This window comes from Patagioenas fasciata, chromosome 16, assembly GCF_037038585.1.
Source record: "Patagioenas fasciata isolate bPatFas1 chromosome 16, bPatFas1.hap1, whole genome shotgun sequence".
In the NCBI taxonomy this organism is placed as follows: Eukaryota; Metazoa; Chordata; class Aves; order Columbiformes; family Columbidae; genus Patagioenas; species Patagioenas fasciata.
In genome coordinates this window covers 11,276,251-11,296,640 of record NC_092535.1, presented here as the reverse complement: position 1 = coordinate 11,296,640, position 20,390 = coordinate 11,276,251, and the positions used below count along the sequence as shown (strand labels likewise).

The 20,390-nt window shown below is 44.4% G+C and overlaps 1 protein-coding gene across 1 annotated transcript in view; it reads left to right on the top strand.

Annotated features, from left to right (window-relative positions):
* Positions 1 to 11,533: 11,533 nt before the first annotated feature.
* The window catches only part of ATP9A (ATPase phospholipid transporting 9A (putative)), a 59,680-nt gene continuing 50,823 nt past the window's right edge, over positions 11,534 to 20,390 (top strand). Inside the window, exon 1 of the mRNA XM_065849620.2 lies at positions 11,534 to 11,719. Coding sequence (XP_065705692.1) covers positions 11,652 to 11,719 — 68 coding nt within the window. The 5' untranslated portion in view covers positions 11,534 to 11,651. The remainder of the gene's footprint in view (positions 11,720 to 20,390) is intronic.

Below are 20,390 nucleotides of genomic sequence, written 5' to 3'. Positions count from 1 at the left end.
CTTAGTGCTTACATTTTTGTGGCAAAGCATTTCTCTTCTGAAGAGCAAGCTCAATGGAGGCAGCACCCTGTCTCATTCCAGTGACTTTTTAAATCCATGAATCCAGGGTTAAGCTTTAGTTTGTTACTTAAAACAACAGCAAGTAGGTAGCTGTGGAGGAGTCTCTTGATGAGTTTATTGAGAATGGTGGGCGTTTGGTATAGGGATTGGTACTTGCCAGGGATGTTGATCCCCGCACTAAAATAGAATTGCAGCAAAAGGTGCAGTAATTCCTGTACTGCAATCACCCTAGAAAGAGAAAGGAATAAATACTAAGTTATCTAATTGTTGACTGTGTAGATAAATGACTTCCCCTGAAGAGCAAAAGAAAAGAGAGTTCTGAAAACAGCTCTGATACAGTGGAAAAGTGTTCAGATTCTGATAAAACTGAAACTAGCAAATAGATTCTGTGCATGGGCAGTAACAGTGGAGGAAAATGGTGGAGAACTGGAGCACCCTTAAGGTGCCTCTGTCTGATATCAGTGTTGCCTGCTTATGGTGCCCCTTGCACAAGGCTCTTGAGAGTGGGAAAAAGGCAGGAAGGAAACACTCTCTAGGCTCTACCACAAGCTCAGGAGGAATGAAAAAGGAGGAAAGAGAAAAGGGGTGGGGAGGGCAGGACCAGATACGAAGTGGTCCAGGAAGGTGGGCAAAATAGACATAGGAGCAGAAGGAAAGGTACTAATAAATGGTGGGTGTGCAGGAAGGTACAAAGCTTACAATACTATGTAGAGCATGCAGTTGTTCAAAAGCACTAGTTCCTGGAAGCAAAATATTTGGTGCAAAAGAAGATGACCCATCTCTGCTTTGGAAAACCAAGGGATAATAGTCTCAACCACAATGAAGAGTACAGCAACAGGTCTCTCAGTGGTGATAAATACAAATAAACTACATGTTCATGCTCATGTGGATACTGTTCCCAGCCACTGAGTTTATAACCTGCTATGAGGTTGCTCTGGGTACCTGGATGGACTTGCTGCCAGAGCTGCTGCTTTGTCTCTGCAAACTTCAGGTTGGACTCCTGGCTGGTTCCTTACACGGGTGGTGCTGGGCATCCCATGAAGGATGTGCTGCCCATGCAGGACCAACTGCAGCAACACCAGAAACGGTGTGGTGTGAAAGAGGAGCTGTTGGGTTTACAGGAGAGGTGGACCACATCTGCTCATACTGGGAAATCTGCATTCCAGCATGGGCCAACTGTGGGTATTGTGAAAAAGTGGCCTGGCTTCAAAACCTGTGATAACAAACCTGCTCTCCACTGATAGTTTGATACCAAGTGTTATCGTGATGCCACGAAAATGTGTCAGCAGCAGGAGGAAAGGAGCAGTTTTACAAGCTGGAAGCCAACAAATCCTGCTGTCCTGGGGCTTTGCACCTTGGTGGTATCTGTTGATGTCTCCTCATCCAAAAAGCTCCTAAGGTTTGGGGTGACTTTCTCTTTTAAATGTAAACCAAGCCTGTCCCACAAGGGCTGAGCTCACATTACAGCTTTACCTCAAAATGCCAAACTGTAGGGCTCTGGCTGCCTTTTCATGACCACCCCTAAGAATGTAATTACGTATTTAGATCTCTGCCTTCTTTAACTGTACTAGTCAACAGGTTGGAAATCGAGAGGGGATGAGGAGGTAGGAGGAGTTTATTAAAGCATGAGCTCTGGTCTAGAAATCAGGTGTCAAAAATCTGCTGGGAAACCAGGTCAACGAGGGGTTTTGGCAAATAGTTGTACAAGATCCTGCAGCATAGGGTGGTTGGGGGAATCAGGTGGGTGCAGCTGGGTCCTGCCTTGGCCAGGGGGACAGCAGCGAAAACGAAATGACATGCTTGGCACAGGGTCAGTGCGAGGCTTTACTCGCCAGGCCACGGTGACAAGCTCTTGCTGTGCCCAGAGCTGTATCCCACAGCTCAGGGACAAGGCAGCTCCAGGCTGGAGCGCAGCAGGATCCCCAGCTAATCATGGATCTTACCACAAAACTTGAATAATGGGTAGGACCCATCTGACCGCTGTCCCCACAGCTGTGCCATAGGGATATTTCTGCTGGAGGCAGCTGGGGGGACACTGTGTTTCTGAAGCGAGCAGGGCTGGGAACCAGCTGCTCTCCTGTGTGTGGGAGCTGAGCCAAAACCTTCTGAAACTCAGCATGCTGGAACTCAGCACACTGGCAAGTGTGTACAGTTTACAGTAACGTTGCATGTTAACAATGAAAAGAGACAGCTGATTCTCTTCTTCCCTATGCCGATGTAAATTAAGACCAAGTTTACTGAAGCTAATATAGCTGCACTGGTGTGAGAGCAGAAGTGAGCATGGTATGTGCGCTGTCTCTGCTCATTAGCTTCTCTTCTTGCCTAAAGGACTCTCCTGTTCTTATTTGTTACTGCTTACTTTTCTCATTGCATAGAGGATTTGCCTAGGCTGTTGCTTTTGTCTAAGTAGCATATTTACTTGTATGAGCTAAGGTAAAGGCTGGGTTACTTAAAATGTTAAATTTGAACTTAAAAGCTGCACTGATAAAAAAAAAAAAAAAAAAAAAAAGTACATTACCTCTACCTTAATGTATTAGCTCTGTTCCTCTAAAGAAGTCTTTCTCTTGACCTACCCATTCTGTTAAAAACTTTCCAAAAAGTCAATGGGAACTTTGAGGAGTGAGTTTGTCTGAAAATCATGTGGATAATGAGGTATCTGGGCTGAGCTCAGTGAGGCTGATTGCCTTTCCAACACCTGCAGCGAGGCGGTGGGAGCCGTCCTGAGGCTGCTGATCAATACAACCTGGAGCAAAGCATAAATGACCATTGAGCTTGGATCTACAGAGGGGAAAGGACCTGGCTGAGGTGCTTGAGCTGATGATGCGGCAGAGAGAGGCTGAAACAAAGGAAAAGGGATGAGTATTGCATTATTTTTTTTATATTTTTGTATTGAAAGCTATTAAGGTTACCGCAGAGTTTGCGCTATATTTGGAGTCAGGAGAGATGATGTCTTCTGTTTGAAAAATAACAGTTTAGGCAGAAAAGCCACCTTAGTGACTGTGTGATCCTACAAAGTTATTGATACAGTGCTGGGGCTTTCTTGGTCTCTTTTTGTTTGGTGTGCTCAGATGAGAGGGCTCTGCTGTGCTGTGCTGCGCCTCCCATGACGAGTGCTCTGCCTTAGTGCTGGGTGGGTGAGCACTGGATCCGCACGTTTGACTTCAGTTCACATTCGTCACTGACCTAGAAAAGCGTCTGTCATTGCACAGCCCCAGCAGGGCAGGAAACGGAACTCAGACAGAGAGAAGAGCTGGCAATTACACACTCCCACCTATTATATATTTCATTATTGTATCTTCTGTTTTCTGCACTTTGAGTTAATTGCTTATAAAGGGCAGGGGTTTTAGCCATGTTTTGATTGCTGTTAATACCACTGATACTTGAAGCTGTGTGATTTATTGGAAAGCATGCTTTTTAACGCCTCTTATGACTGAATCATGTGCTGGACATGCCAGCCAATCTAAAGCAGCATCACTTGCCTTTCAAAATCCTTTATTAGCCTCTCTGGTTGTCACATCTTGGAATCCAGAGATTAACTTCTCTGATTCAATTACTGCATGTAGAAAACGTCTTCTTTCAGAATGAGAACAGGTGGATCTCATTGCGTGCCTTATTTTCTAATACTTGGTTTAGATAAAATCCAGGCACTAATAAGGTTTTGTGTAGAAGTGTCTCTGTAAAGAAAACTAAAAAGAAATTTCAAATTTAATTCATAGTACCTAATGCTATTTTATATATATGTATTTAGTCAGATATAGAATCTAGATATATGGAGGAAAAGCAGAGGTACTGCCCATAATGTCAGCACAATACCTAGAAGTACAAGAGCAAAAGGGACGAACAGGGTGAAATGTGAAGACCACAGCCTTGAGCAGCAAAAGGCATCAGTGCGGGGTCAGGAATACAAACGTGCTCTTGCAGCGTTTGCATCTCTTTAACCGTGGAGTGTGGTCACAGCTTCTGTACACTTCTTGTCTGTACTTCAATCAGCTCATTTAAGCTTTCAAATAATAATTTTTAGAAAAATCCAACAAAACCAAAGCAAACTGTAATCTGAGCAAAAGTCAAAGCTCTTTGTTTATGAAACCATGAGAATGCAAGGACCAAACTGTGATGTATTACGAGCAGAAAGGTGATGCAGGAGGAATATGTGGGGAAAATCACTGACAAATAATCTGTGTTCTTACTGTAGTAGTATAGAATCTGTCCTGAAACCTTTTATGCAGTATTATGTTCCTAGATCCTCAACGGCTTTGCAGTCGTATGCACAGGATGGCAGAGATGCTTTTAAATCCAGTTAGCTGAATTGGCTTAACAGCCCTTTACAGTCCTGTAGATCCACTTCACGAAGTTTGTTCTAGAAAAATTTGTCTCCACTCAGTCTGGATGTTCAGAATACCAAACTTACACACCTGTTGTTTTTGCGAAACCAGTTTGATTAGTTAGGTCCTTCAAGTTGAGCACATATTCAGATAACTTACTGCTTTGGGGTACCTGAATCTCTGTAAGTATTAAAATTACTCCAAGCATCTCAACTCCTGATGTTCAGATTTTGAAAAAATCAAATTTCTTCATTATCTGTTTTTCTGTTCCCCAATGAATTCTTCCAGTCTTAACTGACAAAATAAGCACTCTATGGGTTTGTTTTTTTTTTTTCAACAAAATTTGCAAATATAAGATGTGTAACAAATACAAATTCGCCCTCAGTTTGTAGCTTCACACTTTAATCACGCAGGATATGTAACGTGGAAATAAAAATCAGCATGGCAAGGATTCATAAAACAGCTGCAGCTACTAGCAAAACAATTTCAAGAGATAACCGAATGAAAATGTGAGTTTGTCTAGAAAGCTGTAACTCTTTCTTTCTTCATTTCTTATGTTTAGCAGCTGCCCTAGATGAATGACGGTTTGGCTGTTACTGTTTTGAAAACTAGGGACTGAAGGGTTGTTTTCTTTCTGATCTGCAACATATAATTGTGCAAGGACGAAAAAGATCCTATACAAATAGCACACTTCCTCAGATCAACATGAGAAGTATCTGCTGTGAAACTTCATTATGAGAATGCCAAATGTTCTCTCGATAACAGAGCCCATGGCAGTACGAGCTTTATTGTAGTTTCCCTTAGCAAGTGTTGATGGATTTATGGAGGGCTTCATTAAATATAGGCTTAAAGGATATCCGCTATCGCCCACTTGTCAAAAGAAAAAATAATATCAAAGCCATCCGTGCAGATCAGAGATGCAGGTGTTAACAGTGCATTATAATCTGGTAGTGTTTAACTTGCCAATTAATTGCGGTAGTCTTGTCTGAGCTCCGCCGCTTAAAAGATAAATTTAAAAGATGAATGTGTCTCGTGTAGGCTTAGGGCGCACGTACAATGATACCATATTGCTGATGATTCTTGCTTCGGCATCCCAGCTCACGTTTGTATTTCTCTCGCTAAAACGCTCCTTCCTGGCAATGACTCTGTGTGCAAGCAGCCGCTAAGCCCCAGGAATGGGCAGCTTTGGTACGTTTGCTTTTATTCTGAGGGGTGGAATGCCACAATGCGAGCCTCTTCCAGTACTGCCTTGAGAAATGGTGGTGTTCCACCGCCCCAAGCCCACCTCTTTCTTTGTCGTTTGTGGGAGTGAGTCGGTACCATGGAGAAATAATGCAGTTTACAGGGCTGCCTGCTGCACGGTTACTGCATGACTGCGAGTTTTCAAGCCCTTAGCAACCAAATCCCTACTCCTGCACGCTCGTCTGCCTTACAGATGGTGCAGCTGCAAACACAGCTCTGAAACGAGCCTGGAAATACCATGTGCAATGGGCTACATTGTCAGAAAAAGAAGGTGCATCCTGGTATTTGTAAAACATGCACTTATGAAATCAGATAATAATAGGTACAAGGAATAACATCACAACTTTACTTGCCTGTGGAATCACAAACATTTTGTGTGAGCAGTTACATACCTGCAGTCTGAGCTATGTCCTTAGATGTCAGAATTACCTATAATTTGATACTTGTGTTTAAGGGGGCGAAAAAATAAACAAGGTAAGCAAAACTAAATGTATTTCTAAAATTCATGTATTCTTCCAACGTATAAAAACTCAGAATATTGTTATTATGACCTTCTACATTGTTCATCGGGCAAAACCACTGGAGTCTCATGTATAAAAAACTCGGTCATTTATTTAGTAGCACAACTAATACGGAAGAAAATTTATAGCATATTGTGCTAAATAGGTAATGAGTACAATTTGCAAGTTCATTGTCAAAACCACCATCCATTGTTTAAGTGGGAAACTGGCACTAGGACTTGCACCTTGGAGGAACATAGGCACACCCCTAAAATGCAGTTTATTTACGTGTTCTTTAGTCATTGGAGCTTAGAGACCTGGATGCATTTGGGGGTCAGTGAAACACACTGGAAGGCATCACCTGTGGGCGGGAAGCTGGTGTCATGGGCAGAGAGGGGGAGGCAGAGCCGCCAGGACAGGAGGTGATGCTGCTCTGTGACCTGGAGCTGCTGTGGAGAAGTGAAGGAGAAAGGCAAAATAATTAGACAGGAAGGATCGCTCCCACAGCACTGGGAACCCTGACAGTAAAGGCTCATAGATGCAGAAGTTTCTGTTTGGATTTAGGCGTGTCGTGCCCATAGGCCGGGCTTTGCTAGACTGAACTTTTGCTTGTCTTTGCAGACTTGACTGGCAGAACACAAGAGACTTGGGACTACTCTGTGCATAAAACATAATCCTACTTGCAAAACAAGTGTGCTTGTGCTATCTGCGCTGGGAAAAAGATACGAAATCATTCCAATCAACAACCTGGTAGTTTTGTACAACCATTCGCATGAAAAAGTGGAGCTCCACCTTGGACTTGCCAATAAACAATTTCCAGTTTTGAAATGGGATCTATAATGTGCAGTGATGAAAACACTGACAGCTTTTCTCCCTGCAAGGCAGCCTCAGGGGAGGCCAAGTGCTCCAGAACTGCTTCTATGACAAATCACTTTTTGGGAGGGAACAGGCAGGGAAATAAAACTCTGTTTGCTGTTAATTTAATCATCTGAGCAAAAAAAAAAGTCCTGGGAGAAAAAAAAACAAACATAGATAATGATTTAAAATTATGGAAAATAATTCGGCTCCTTTTAATTAGCAGTTGTACACTATGAATTCTGCAGCTCCTTTGTGAGCTTCAAGTTCTGTGCTTGCAAAAATGGAGCATCAGAAGAACCAAAAAAGGTTTTACTTCACTTTATTTAGGAAATCTAATCTCTCAGTCTGAGGCTAGAGGTGCTCCTCTGGGCATTTCTTCTCAATAGGCAAATGAAAATCAAAGGCTTGGAAATGAGGAGAGTGCACACCTGCTGTGAACAGTGAGATCACATGTAAAATCTTCATAACAAATCTAATGCTATGCAAGAAACACGTCAAGGAGTGGGTTTAGCGCATTGGGCTACAGCCTAGTCTGGATCTTTCACAGTGATTTTCCAGCTAAAAATCAAAAGCGTTACAATATAAGGCAGAAAATTAGGGTGCAGGTATGAGAGGCTTTGAATGTTTTTTTTTTTTGAATCCTCAGGTGCTGTGGCATGAAGTCACAGTATCACAGTATGCTTGGGATTGGAAGGGACCTCAAAAGATCATCCAGTCCAATCCCCCTGCTGGAGCAGGATCACCTAGGTGAGGTCGCACAGGAAGGTGTCCAGGCGGGTTTGAATGTCTCCAGGGAAGGAGACTCCACAACCTCCCTGGGCAGCCTGTTCCAGTGCTCTGTTACCCTCACTGAGAAGAAGTTCTTTCTCAAATTTAAGTGGAACCTCTTGTGTTCCAGCTTGATCCCATTGCCCCTTGTCCTATCATTGTTTGCCACTGAGAAGAGCCTGACTCCATCCTCGTGGCACTCACTTGATTTCTATGACTGTTTGCTAAACTTGGTACCCCTGATGATGCAGATGCATGTCAAGCTGGCTGTGCATCCCTCTGCTCCTCTTTTAGGATTGCTCGAACTGAAGGTCACTTTGCGACAGTCAGTTGTTTCTCCACCCATGTTCTTGGATGGTGCAGTTGGGCAACGTGCAGAAATGACGTTTAGCTGGTCTATATAAAGGAGTGCTCTCACCTGGTTCTGTCTGAAACACAAAGAGCCAAAAGAGAATGTTGGCTATTTTAAAATCCACTGCCACTTCTACCTCAAAGCAAATAACAGTGATGTTTGATAAGTTTTATTTTAATTACAGATTGAGCCTCAATGCTGGAGGCTAGGATTATCATTTCAGCCAGTTACAGCATGAGGCCAGTGGTTTTGTGGCAATGGTGTTATGACTTATGACAGTTTTGGCCAAGTACAACATCCTGTTAAGGTTCTTCAGTTGCTCATTTTATTACATTATCATTTGAAGTTAATTATCTCATCACATCTCTTCTCTCATTAAAAAAAAAATCTGCAGTTGAATGTGAGAAAAAATGGAGTAAATATATTTCATGAGTTGAAATGTTTGTGTATTTCTACTTCAGTTCTCCCCATAAGTGGATAAGAACAGTAGATTGAGAAGTAAGAAATTAAAACACAGTATTACCAAATTGAAATACGGTCTAAAAGTCAGTTCTACAAAGAGTTTTTGTATTAAGACTGGCCTAGCTGGAATGGCATTGAAAACAGCTGCCTAAACATTCTCAGTGCTGGTGCCTGACACTGGTGTAACTATTAATTACGTTGCTGAAACGTCCTCATTACAAAATGTCAGGATGACTCTGCTTCAACTGTAAGGAAAAAAAAATGACAATTGCAGTTTTTGTGCTGGTGTAATCCATAGAGTAACCTGAGCTATAGCACAGTGAGGGCAGGAAAGAAAAGAGTGCTACCCACAAACTCTGCTGTGACTTGCTCCTGTTTGCCCCTTTATTTTATTTTTAACATATATTCTCTGTTTTTTTTTAAATGGTCTTCATTTTTCACTGGGAAGTATAATACTAACTATTATTTAAGATTGTCTTGAACTCATGTAAAGAAGACCTCATCATACTGAAAAGTAGCATATACTGAACTGACTTTTTTTTATGTTAAAACTAAAGGTGATTTTGAACTTACACTCAGGCTTACCCACTCATTCTCTTCTCTTGGTCACTGTGATCACAGTATTTTAGTTCTGCAGAACTGTAGAGCAGTTTAGATTGACTATGCAGGCAGATGAGATCTGACAGCCCAGGGCTGCAGGCAGCTGTAGGGAGCAGTTACAACAACTAAACAAGATACGCGCTGTAAGTGGTCTGAGTACGGCCGCATGTGTAAGTACGTACACAGTCTTTGTTTAGTGACCAGTCCAAGCAGATTATTGATGTGAAGGGTTTTGCAAACTGTTTGCAAAGGGATAGGACATAAGCTGGCCATGCACTGCAAAGAGGTTCAAAGTTTGTGGTGACTGGGACTGCAGTGTAAGGGATGTGTAGACCCAACTATTTTGTATGATCTTTATCTGCACTGGGCATTTCCTCCAACTCTATAGGTGCACCAGTGTAAGTCGTGGTGGTTTCAAACAGAAAGAAGCTCCACTGGCACAAATGACAGCCTGTATGGCAGGTCTGCTGTCCTCACTGCTGTGGCTGGGTGGGTGGTGGGAGCAAATTTAGCCAAGCAATGCCACACAAAGGCTGGAGCGCTCTGACCAAAGCAGCAACCTTGTCAGCACCCGTGGGCACCTGTCTGCGCCAGCCATGGGCACAGTGCTGTGCAGCACAGACGTGACATCGCTTACAGAAAATGTGTAATGCCCACATTATGATTCTTCATGATGCAAATCTGGGTGAAGAAGCCGCTGGTCCAAGCCTGTGCACTTCCAAGGCTCTGGTGCTCTCACTGGTGCTGCTTGGCTGCTCACAGGCTGCGCTCAGCATCCAGCTCCTGATGGGATTTGACTGAAATAAATGAATAAAGGAACTCTCCCAGACAGATGGTTTCTGTAAAAGCAGTCCCTTTGCAGAGCCGATGGAGAGCGCAGCCACACAGAAAGTGTCCAAGGGGAACAGCAAAGCAGGAGGAAGTGATTTGAGAGGGGTGGGGACTGGATCCTCAGTGACCAGCTGTGACACTGTGACACGGGGCCACCGCCTAACTAGTTACACAGCGGAAGCAATTTTTAGTTTGTTACTATTACTGACATTTTCTCAGTTGCTTGTTGGTTTTCTTCAGTGACTTCAACCAAGCTCCCAACAGGCGATCAGCGCAGTTTCTGGTGGCTGACCAGATACCATTACCCGTGTTAGACTTCCCTATTTGTGGTTTTCTAGCTGTAATTTAACATTCCACATTTTAAGAAGGATGTGTGACATGAATATTTGTGTTGACCAGTTTTTCTCATGATACTATCTCTAGGAAAGTGTACTTCATTTGAATGGCATCATTGCAGTATCAGTTTCTAATTCTCCTTATGAAATACATCTTTGCCACTGGGGATTTTGTTTTTCATGTTTGAATGTCAAATAAGTTTGAGCATGAAAGGTGCATGGGCTGGATGTGAGCAGGGTGTGCAGTTTTTGAAAGATTCCCTTGCTTTTTTGTTTATGGCAAGGAAGAACATGAAGATATGGAGACACCAGGAGGAAAATGCAATAGAGATAGAACAGCTGGAAAGAAGCAAGATGATGATGAAGACAGAATGGCTGTCAAAGACACATTGGGCAGAGTTTAGCTGGGATGGGAATATGAAGCAGCTCGTGGGAAAGACTCTGGTGGCATCCAGGAACCCTATCTGATAAAACACCAAGGTTATCAAGCCAAGCGACTTCCGTAGCCCAGCGCTTTATTGGAATCTGATTTGTATACTTAGTTTTAATGAAAATTTAGTCATGGTTATTGTAAAGAAAAGCTTGAAGTCATAAACAGAAGAAAAATGCCGGAGCAATTTGTGCCTAGATTTGCAGAGGAAATATGGATCAGGATCCAGAAAAGAGCATTGCCAGGAGTAAGTGAAGGTCACCAAGCAAGAAGAGTGTCAACAGCAGCACTGAAAAGCACAGGTCTGTGACGTGCATGGTGGGATGGTATAAAGAGGGAGAGATACAACCTGCACCTTTGCACTGGCTGCAAAAGGCTGAGGACACAGGGGATGTGGTGTGGTCCTTTCACCTGAGGTGAAACAGAGGAGGCCACGGGTGTGGAGGTGGTGGGGGTAGGAGCCCAATGGTGTGGCATGGCACTGTTGAGCCTCCGGCCCGGCTGGGGGATGGCTGGCGGGGTGCAAGGGGCACCGAGGGGAAGGGCAGCCCGGCAGGACTCAGCCCGGCGCCCCAGGTGCGGGATTAAGGCAGAGCAGGTGCCAGCCGCCGGGGATGCAGGAGCGGGGCCGAACCGGGCCGGGCGCCACGGGAGGACAGGCGGAGCAGAGAGATGCGGAGCGGGGCGGGAGGCGAGAAGCGAACCGGGCCGGGGGGGCGGAGCGGAGCGCACCGGGGCGGGAGGAGCGGGTGCGGCACCTGCGTGCTGGGAGCCCGGCAGAGCCCAGCCCGGCCCCCTCGGCGCCGCCAGACGGTGGCGGGCCGGGCCGAGCCGAGCCGAGGCGCTGCTGGGAAGCGCATCCCGCCCCGCTCCGCCCCGGCAGCCGCGGCCATGACCGACAACATCCCGCTGCAGCCGGTCCGGCAGAAGAAGCGGATGGACAGCAAGCACCGCAGCGGGTGAGCTGCTCCGCGGAGCTCGTGGGTCCAGGGCCCCGCTGCTCGCCTGGCCGCTGCCTGTGTTATGGGGGGCGGTCGGGTGACGCGACCCCCGGTGCCTTCGTCTCGGGGAGGCGGTGGGGTCCCCGCCCGGTGCCTTTGCGGGATGCTCGGGGAGCCGCGTCGCCGTAGGCTGCGCGGCCGCGGTCCGGGCGCGGCAGGAGGAGGAGGAGCAGGGGGAGGCAGGCAGGCAGGCTGACAGGTTGTTCCTGACGCCATTGCCGTGGCACGCCCGGGCGGGGGGCAGGACCCTGCCGGGCGGTGCTGCGTTGCGGTCGGGGGCGCCGGGGCTGCGGGAGATCGGGGTCAGCCATGAGCTGCCGGCTGGTAGCCCCTTGCGTGGGGAAAAGGCAGCCTGGGCGGCCCTTATCCTCATCGTCTTCTTCATTAGAGCCCTTCAGACAAAGCCTGAGCAGCAGCGAGCGCGGCGGGGGGTGGGGGTGGCCGAGCCCGGCCCGCGGGTGCAGGGCAGCGGGAACGGCCGGGGTGGCACCGGCCGCCTGGCACCAGCCCTGCCCCGGGTCCTGTTTGTCATCTCGCTGTTGCGCTTGGCGTGGGGCCGGAGAATTACCGGCTGGTTCCTGAGAGAGCGCTCGGCCTGTGCTTGGGAATAGCGTTGGGCCGGAGATGGTGTTTGTAGGTCCGTAACAAAGGTTTCTGTCTAAATGCAGGAGGCTGGGTTTAACTGTATCAATCAAGGCAATACAGTATCTTTAATGTGGGATGTTGCAAAATCCTGAGTGTGGGATCCGTTCCTAAAGGAGATATACGTATATATTTATCCTGATAGCCATTCCCATGCAGGAAGTTAAATAAGAAAGATGATCCTGTAATACTATTTTGGTAGGAAATTGCACCATTATCCAGACAGGTTGGTTTGTACATAGTGGTTTGTACAGGTTATCCAAGTTACCTGGCTGTCAGTTATTGCGATGCTTCTTTTGTCCCTGGATGTTTTTCTTTTTTAACGTGGTGAGTTATATAGCAAAATAAACTAAAATATCAAAGGAAGTCCTGACTGATAAAACAAGAGGAAATTGATACTTTTTTCATTGTTTGTTATGGTTTTGGTTAATAGTTTTGATTGTATTTCTCTAGCTGAAATTGACCTACATAGTTTATTCATTATTGGAATTATGCTTTATTATGAACATTGTTTGTAGCAATATCCATGCCAGTGGATACTCGACTGGGAGGTGTGTGTGATGCAGCAAGTAATTCCCCAGCGCCTGGGTAATGTGCATCACTCGGCAGGTTCCACAAGGTGCAGCCACCATGGCATTAAATTTGGTCATGTGGACTGAAAGAGATCAGGGAGAAGTGGATGCCTGAGAAATTTCTTAAAGCTTCTTGAATGATTTATTTTCCTAAAATTCTCTAATATCCATTAAGACCCTCTTGGGTATTAGGATATGGTTAGTATGTCTAACAGAAATTGCCCTCATCTAATCTAAATTGTGGTTTGCTGGTTGTGGACTCTACCTGATTAGCAGTCACAGAGATGATGTTTCCAGTGTTGGCAAGAAATTTTGGCAGCAAGAAGTTGTGAGGGAAGATTGCTTAGGATTTTTCTCTATAGCAGTCTAAATAACTTGGCTTTGGGGTTTTTGTTTGGTGCGGTAACTTCGGGGATGTGACTTATAATATATTGGGAACTCTTGTTTTACTGAAAAGTAGCCTGTGATATATTAGTAATTTGATTAATGATAGTGTGGATAACAAAGCATTAAAGTCCAGCAAATCCAAAACAATGTTATAAACCAAAGGAGAAATCAGCCAACAAGTCAGGGAGGGTCCCTGGTGTCACATCCAGGATGGAGTCCCGAGGATCCTAAGCCATAATGAAGACCAAGTCATCTTCCTTAATACATGTGAAAACCCAGGGATAAGCAAGTTTTGAAAGACTTCACCTTAGCGTAGCCCTAACTGAAACTTCTGCTGTGGCGGTTCCCCCTTAGCAGTGGGGGCGAGTTCTCAACAGAGATTTTTGCCAGTGTGGTGTTCTGGAGCAGGGAACAGATTTCGGTTTGTGAAGTGAATGACTTCACAGAAATCTTCGTGTATGCTAAAAAAAAAAAAAAAAAAAAAGAAAAAGGAGAAATGCCTAATTCACATCTAGGCAGCAAAGGGCAGGTGTCATCCGAGCAAGGCTTTCGTTACAGCCTCAGCCTGGATCAGACATTGAAGAGAAGCCAGGAAGGAACTCATGCAGTAGCCTTGCGGAGATGAATGATGACACAGACAGCTGAGATCTGTGTCAAAGAGAAACCATGTGTTTAATGAACTGGTGGGAGCAGTGCTGTTCCTGAGCATAACTTTAGCGTGGATCTTCCTTGCTGCAATCCAAGGCTAAGTTCTGAATTCTGTAGCTGTATGCCTTCAATTCAGCCATATTTTTTCCAATGTGTTGCAGCACTCTGAAAAAAACACGGTGAGACACATGCCAATGAGAAGGGGGGGGGATAGCGTTAACTGCAGCGGGACTGGTAGTGGGATGGGGTGGGCTCTGAGCTTCCCAGGGGCTGAGCTCTGTTGGGAAGGGTGCTGCAGGTTTCTGAAGTATCCCAGGTGTTCGGTGCCTGACACAAGTTTTCCCTATATAGCTTATGGTCTCAGTCCACAATCCTGCAAGGCATTTTTTTTAAGCTGTCAAACTGCTGTGCTCACGCTGCCTCCACAATGTAGAAAGGCCTCGATCGAGAAACGTGGCGGGGGGGGGTGGAAATGGGGAATGAGCTGGGAAAGGAGGAGCTTTACAGTAACATTTCATTCGGCCATTCCATTGTATGTGTGTAGGTACCCTGGCTCTGTTTAAAATGGCAGATTCCATTTCAAAGTCAACAGAGAGAGATGGGAGCTGCTGCCCTCCGTCTGCCCGTGCGTGGGTGTGCCGGTGCGTGCCCAGTGGGGCTGCTTTCCCGCAGGGATGGAGGGCAGGAGGGGGCTGCGGGAACAGCAGCACTCCTGGCCCCTTCCTGAGCCACCCAGCTGCCGTCTGAAATGAAATGGGAACGTTTGAATCATGGGCAGGTGCATTAGAAGGCTAGGGGGCTGCGCGTGGCTCTGGTTGGTTGGTTGGTTTTTTTAATCAACACAAAATTCTTTATATGCTTTTAAAATAATAAAATGTGGATGTTGGTTTGTATATTAAAGGTGCCAAGGACTTAACAGCACAGCCCGTGAGAAACATAGAAACATCATCTGAGAAATATGCTGGTTGTAGAAGTGATTTAATATGTTGATTAACTTTAACACTAATTACAAATACTACCCCAGTATTGGACAAATGCGAAACTTTTATTCCATTAGGTTTTACATGAAAAATGCTTATGAAAGCACTTCTCATTTTCTTTCTCAAATGCTTTTCCATGAAACATGCTGCATTTATAAAGCAAAACTGCTTCTTGGTAATGACTGTTCATCTGGCATCTGACAGTCAATCTGTCATATTACTGCTTCTTACATCATCACTAATAATGGGCTTTTGTAAACAAATATCATCCCACGTGAAGTACACAGTCGACCTTTGTGCTCTTCACCATCTCCCCAGCCCTGTAGATCCCTGTGCAGACCAAGGGCCACGTCATTTACAGGACTCAAAGTTTTAGACACAGCCACATTGGAAGAGATGCTTTTGAGTGGTTGTGATTTTATTTGGGGATTTGTGAGTTTGTTTATTATTATTATTTTTTTGCCAAGTTGTGATTTCAAATGTGAATAACAGTGCTGTATAAGCTTTCCCATATAGGCTGTATTCATATATTTTTCATGTTCTTTTTGTAAGATAATAATTTTTAAAAGTTCATGCTGTACAGTGGCTTTCTAGTTTACTGTACTTCAGGGGCTATTGCAGTACTGTTCTTCAGTGCTTCGATTGCAAAATGGAGAAGGAGAAATGTTTAGCAATGTGTATCCCTAAACTTTTATAGAAAATTGCTCACACTTCTTTAGCCTTGTGATTCCCATTCCTGGAAAGTGCACGCTAATTTTATCAGCATCTCTAAGCAGCAGTGTAAACTTGGAGCTGTTTTTCCAATCTTTCTTTCCCTTTCAAGGATGTAGCCTTCTGATTTCCTACTAACGCCAGTAGTTCTCTCCTGCCAGAAACAGCCAATTGCTTCCAGTGACGCTGACCTTGCCCTGAGCAGAGCACTTTGGAGTGATGTGATGGGCTGAGAAACCCCTTCCCTCATCATCCAGGTCTTCAAGCTTGATACTCAAAAGCAAGGATGGTATCCAAAGAAACAGTAGATCACAGAACTATTCAATACCTGTGGAAGTTTTTAACGGAGGAATAAGTTAATTGGAAAAAGCTGATAGCCCCTGTCAAAAGGACTTATTTAATGAGCACCAGGATAATCTGAAAACACGTTTGTGCACTTGTTTGTGCTCAGACTACTTTGTTTCTGGTACCCAACTGCATGGATTTGCCAGAATGTTTTTTTTCAAGGTCAAGATTATTCAGTTTCCAGAGGAGAAGAAAGGGAAAAGGAGACTGTCTGAAATGTTCCTTGTTAGGTTCACCCCCCATTTTCCTGCGTCTTCTTTTTGCTCTCATTACAAGTTGTGTTTTGTCATCCAGAATGCGAGTGTCCCAAGTTGGCTATTTAGGGGTGCAGCCCAGGACTTTGCACCCTAAGCATGGCTGTCTCTGCTCACAGTACAAGTCCTTGGAAGCTTTCGAAGGCTTTTGCTTTGGCTCCTGTGCGTGTTCATGAGCCATCCAGTGCGGGCACATTCTGGGCTTTCACTGGTGGCGCACCATGTGTTGTGCCAATACCACCTGTTGCAATAATAAAAGCGGCTGTGGTATTTAATGACATTGCAACACTGGCCCGTGTAAGACGGAAAGGGCTCGGGTAGTGAAGCTGTTGTGTCTGCACGTGACCCTGGGTAGGTGAATGAAACCTGCCGTTGGTCTGTTAAAACACGATATGGCATTACAGCCACTCCTGCTTGTGTAAAGCACTTTGTAAGGATCACAGATATCATATGCAGGATTTTAAAGCAGAACTTATGAGCTTAGTCATGTATTCTTCCTTAATGAAGTTTGAGATATCATTGAAAAGGTAAAATTGAAAAAAAAATGACAATGGAATGTTGGGGGGGGGGTGGTGGTGATAAACATCTGCCTATAAGAATGAGCACATGGTTCTGTGCTTGAGAAATGTCAGTGTTTTTACCAAAAGCTCCCTTTCTAACTTATTTCAAGAAGCCGTGGGCTGGCACTTGTGTAATTAGCGTGCGGAGATAACCGTCACCACTTCACGCTCCTGCCAGCCCAGGGCTTGGACTGTGCCGTCTGCTCTGAGCCTGCCCAGCACAGCACAGGCGGCTGCTGCCTGGTTTGTGGGAAAAACAAGGTCGCAGAGTAGGTGCGAGTTAAATACCAGCACTGGGGCTCACTGGGTGCCTTCGTAACAAAAACTCTTTGGAGATCTTTGAATGTATATGAGCTAAGGATCAGCATTTGCTGTTTGCTCGTATGCGAGTTCCTTGCTCAGCGCTGCACGTTCCGGGGCAGGATTTGAGACGATGACGTAACGGGATTCCTGAGCGCTGATAAAACCTTCCCAGTTAAAGTCTTGCAACATGCAGCTCTGGTTGTAGTATTGCGTTCGTTGTTTGGACTTTTTTTTTTTTTTACAAATTCCTTGAAGTTTCATAGAAACCTCATGCTACAAGGCTATGTAGCAGACTGGGTAGAAATGCTGGATATTCTTTACTTGAGCATTGATACTACTGATAATCACCTTCAAAACCTTGCCAGGCAGGAAGTTTTTCCTTTGTTTGCCTAATTAGGTTTTTGGTTTGCTTTTCCTGTAATTCAGGGGGTTGTGAAATTGCTGTGACTCCAGCCAGGCAGGAATTTCATCAAGCTGTTGTTTTTACACAGCAGATTCTTCTGTGCCCTTTCTTGCTTATACTTGGAACTGCATTATTTTTGATTGATTCTCAAACCTTATAGTAATACACAGTGTGTCTTTGTGATGGGAATGCTATGAGAGGTCGTGGCTTTGATTGCAGAACATGCGCTACATTTTGGGTAATTTCACTTTTGTGCAATTGCCTTCTACTTCCCAGCCTTTGCAGATGCTGCCTCATTTAGAACCACACAAGTTAAGCAATTTTGCAATGCTAGGTGTTGGGATTCACAGACTGGAGGATTCATAGGCATTTGGAAAAGACTAAAAGCAATATAATTGTATGCAAACAGCTGGGCAGAGCATACTCTTCTTAAGATGAAAAGTTGTGAATAGTTTGTGGGCTTCATTTGCCATTTTCTTCTGTATTCATGAAGAAAAAATGGTGATAAGTCATTGAACTTATTAAAATAGCTGTAAGTCTGCTTTGGAGATTTAGGTATCAGTTTGAAGATCTGCCCAGATATTTGGAAAGATCTTTGGAGCATATAGGTGAATTTTACTTTGTAAAAACAATTCCCAGCACAATTAAAAAATATATTAAATCATAGTATAACAGCTATGAGCCTTATCCTGTTGTAAATATTATGATATATGTGTGTAGGTACTTTTGCTGTTGAGTACAATCCCCAGAACAGGCCCAGCCTAAAAAACAAACAAAGGTAACTGGTTTCAGATGTCTAATTACAAGGACCGACTGACTTTCTTTGTAACTGGGAAACATGTTGTGATGAAACGGGGTGTGTGGACACCAGGTTTGCTCCCTTGGGCAAAGCTTCTGATGTGTAGCCTTATCACAAAGGTCATTCTGAATTCAGAGTCATTAAAACATGAAATCAAGGCTAATCTTGTGTGCTTTGCTTCATTGTGAAAGAAGGAAAACCACCTTTTTTTTTTTTTTTTAAATTCCATAGTGCATATATATTTTCTATTGCAATCCCGATACTACCATTTTCACTATTCTCCATGTATTTGGGATAAACGTGACTATTTGTCTTAGGTCTTCATCTGCAAATACAAAAGGAAGCTGCAATCCAAAGGCATCAAGCTAATAAACAAGTACTTCTGAAATAGAGTTTATTAATGAGCGTTTAACAGCAGCTTTACCGTTTGTCTCATGTTGGTAACTGCCTTTCTGATATGTGTATTATACACAAGCACATGGGGAAGAAAGATCCACTGGTTAGTTTCTCCTAAGAAAGAAAAAAGTTCGTAAACTTGACAAAAATTGATAGTTTCAGAGGCAAGTGTAACTTCGAAGTGAGTTATGTTTAGGGTACTTATGTTAATTATGGTTTTATGGTACTACCTAGGGAATAGCCAAAGGTGGAAGTCCACTGTCTTAGCAATGTTACAAATGCAGAATCACTTTATTCCAGTCATTTGATCTAGGTGTGCACTGCTGTCAGGGTTTTGAACTATTTGCATTACCCACCGTGTCTCTGTCAGATTTTCCTACATTCTCCTAATTTTCTTCAGCAAATGAACAGTTTGCAAGGCCATGTTGACAATACAGCAGCTTTGATAAAGCTGACCTCTATGCGGGCAGTGGTAAACGTGTGCGGGTGAAAGCAGAGGGGTTGTTACTGCGACTGGAGGACTTAGGAGTGCTCTGGTTTTGGAACTGGGAGTTTGACTTGCGTTTGGCATCATCCAGAAGTTGTGATTTCACGTTCCTTCAGCACCGATGCATGGGCGCTATGTAGTGCTCTGCTGTCTTGTCAGCATTTTGGTCTGAAAGCTGCGCTGAGCGAGAAAACCCCTCCTGTCTTTGGACAGCACCTGTACGCTTATGGTTCTGGTTGTTCTTGAGTGCAGACGAGAGAAAAATCCACCTTTTCTGGGCTCATCTGCCACTCTTAATGAAATATAACAACGTCAGTCTTTTTGTCTAGTTCTAAAAGCTTGTGATGAATTATCTTGCAAGGCAGCCTTGTGAAGTTAATGTCTGTGTGCTCATGGAGCACTGAATCCCATGGTGACGGCTTTAGTTCTGGAAGCAAAGTTGATTTTTATATTGTATTTTCCTCCCCTCTTATCTACTGAAGGAACTGACTTAACTGATAACTTTTCTTTCTGTTTATTTGCAACCAGCAGGGCATAAAACATTAAAAAAAAATTGTATCTTTGTAGGAAACCACCTTCTGTGTGGTGAGTTGTTAACTCGGTTCATCATGCGGTGTGTATCTTCTGACAAGACAGTGAGTTTAAGAGCTGAATGCTTTGTGTACTTCCTTAAATAGTTCTTTCTTTCAGTTAGGTACATATTTAACGGAACTTTCGTGGCAGAATGCTGTGATTTAAGAGCAGATCTTAGCGGTGGTTTCTGGAAAGGTGGTTTGTAAGAGCTCTGAAGCTTTTGGTTGTCAGTCTAGCTGACGCTGGCTTTCCTAAATGTCAATGAAATTCAATAGGGCTGATTTTAAAGGAACAAGGGGGATTGGGAAGAGATTGGCTTTCAGTAAGAAGCAGTGACAACAGGAAAACAACCCTTTTGGGGTTTGGGAGGGTACAATGCAGCAATTTTGGACAGAGGGGCTTTTTCAAGGTACAGGAGGTATTGCTGATAAGCCCTTGCATCTCCCACGGAGTAACTGACGGTGTTTGATTCATTGCCTCAAGTCATAAGGATTCATAACATTGAGCAGTGCAGTTCTATTTGCTAAAATTCCTGTGAGAGCTGAGTTTTCGCTGGCAGCCTCGAGTGG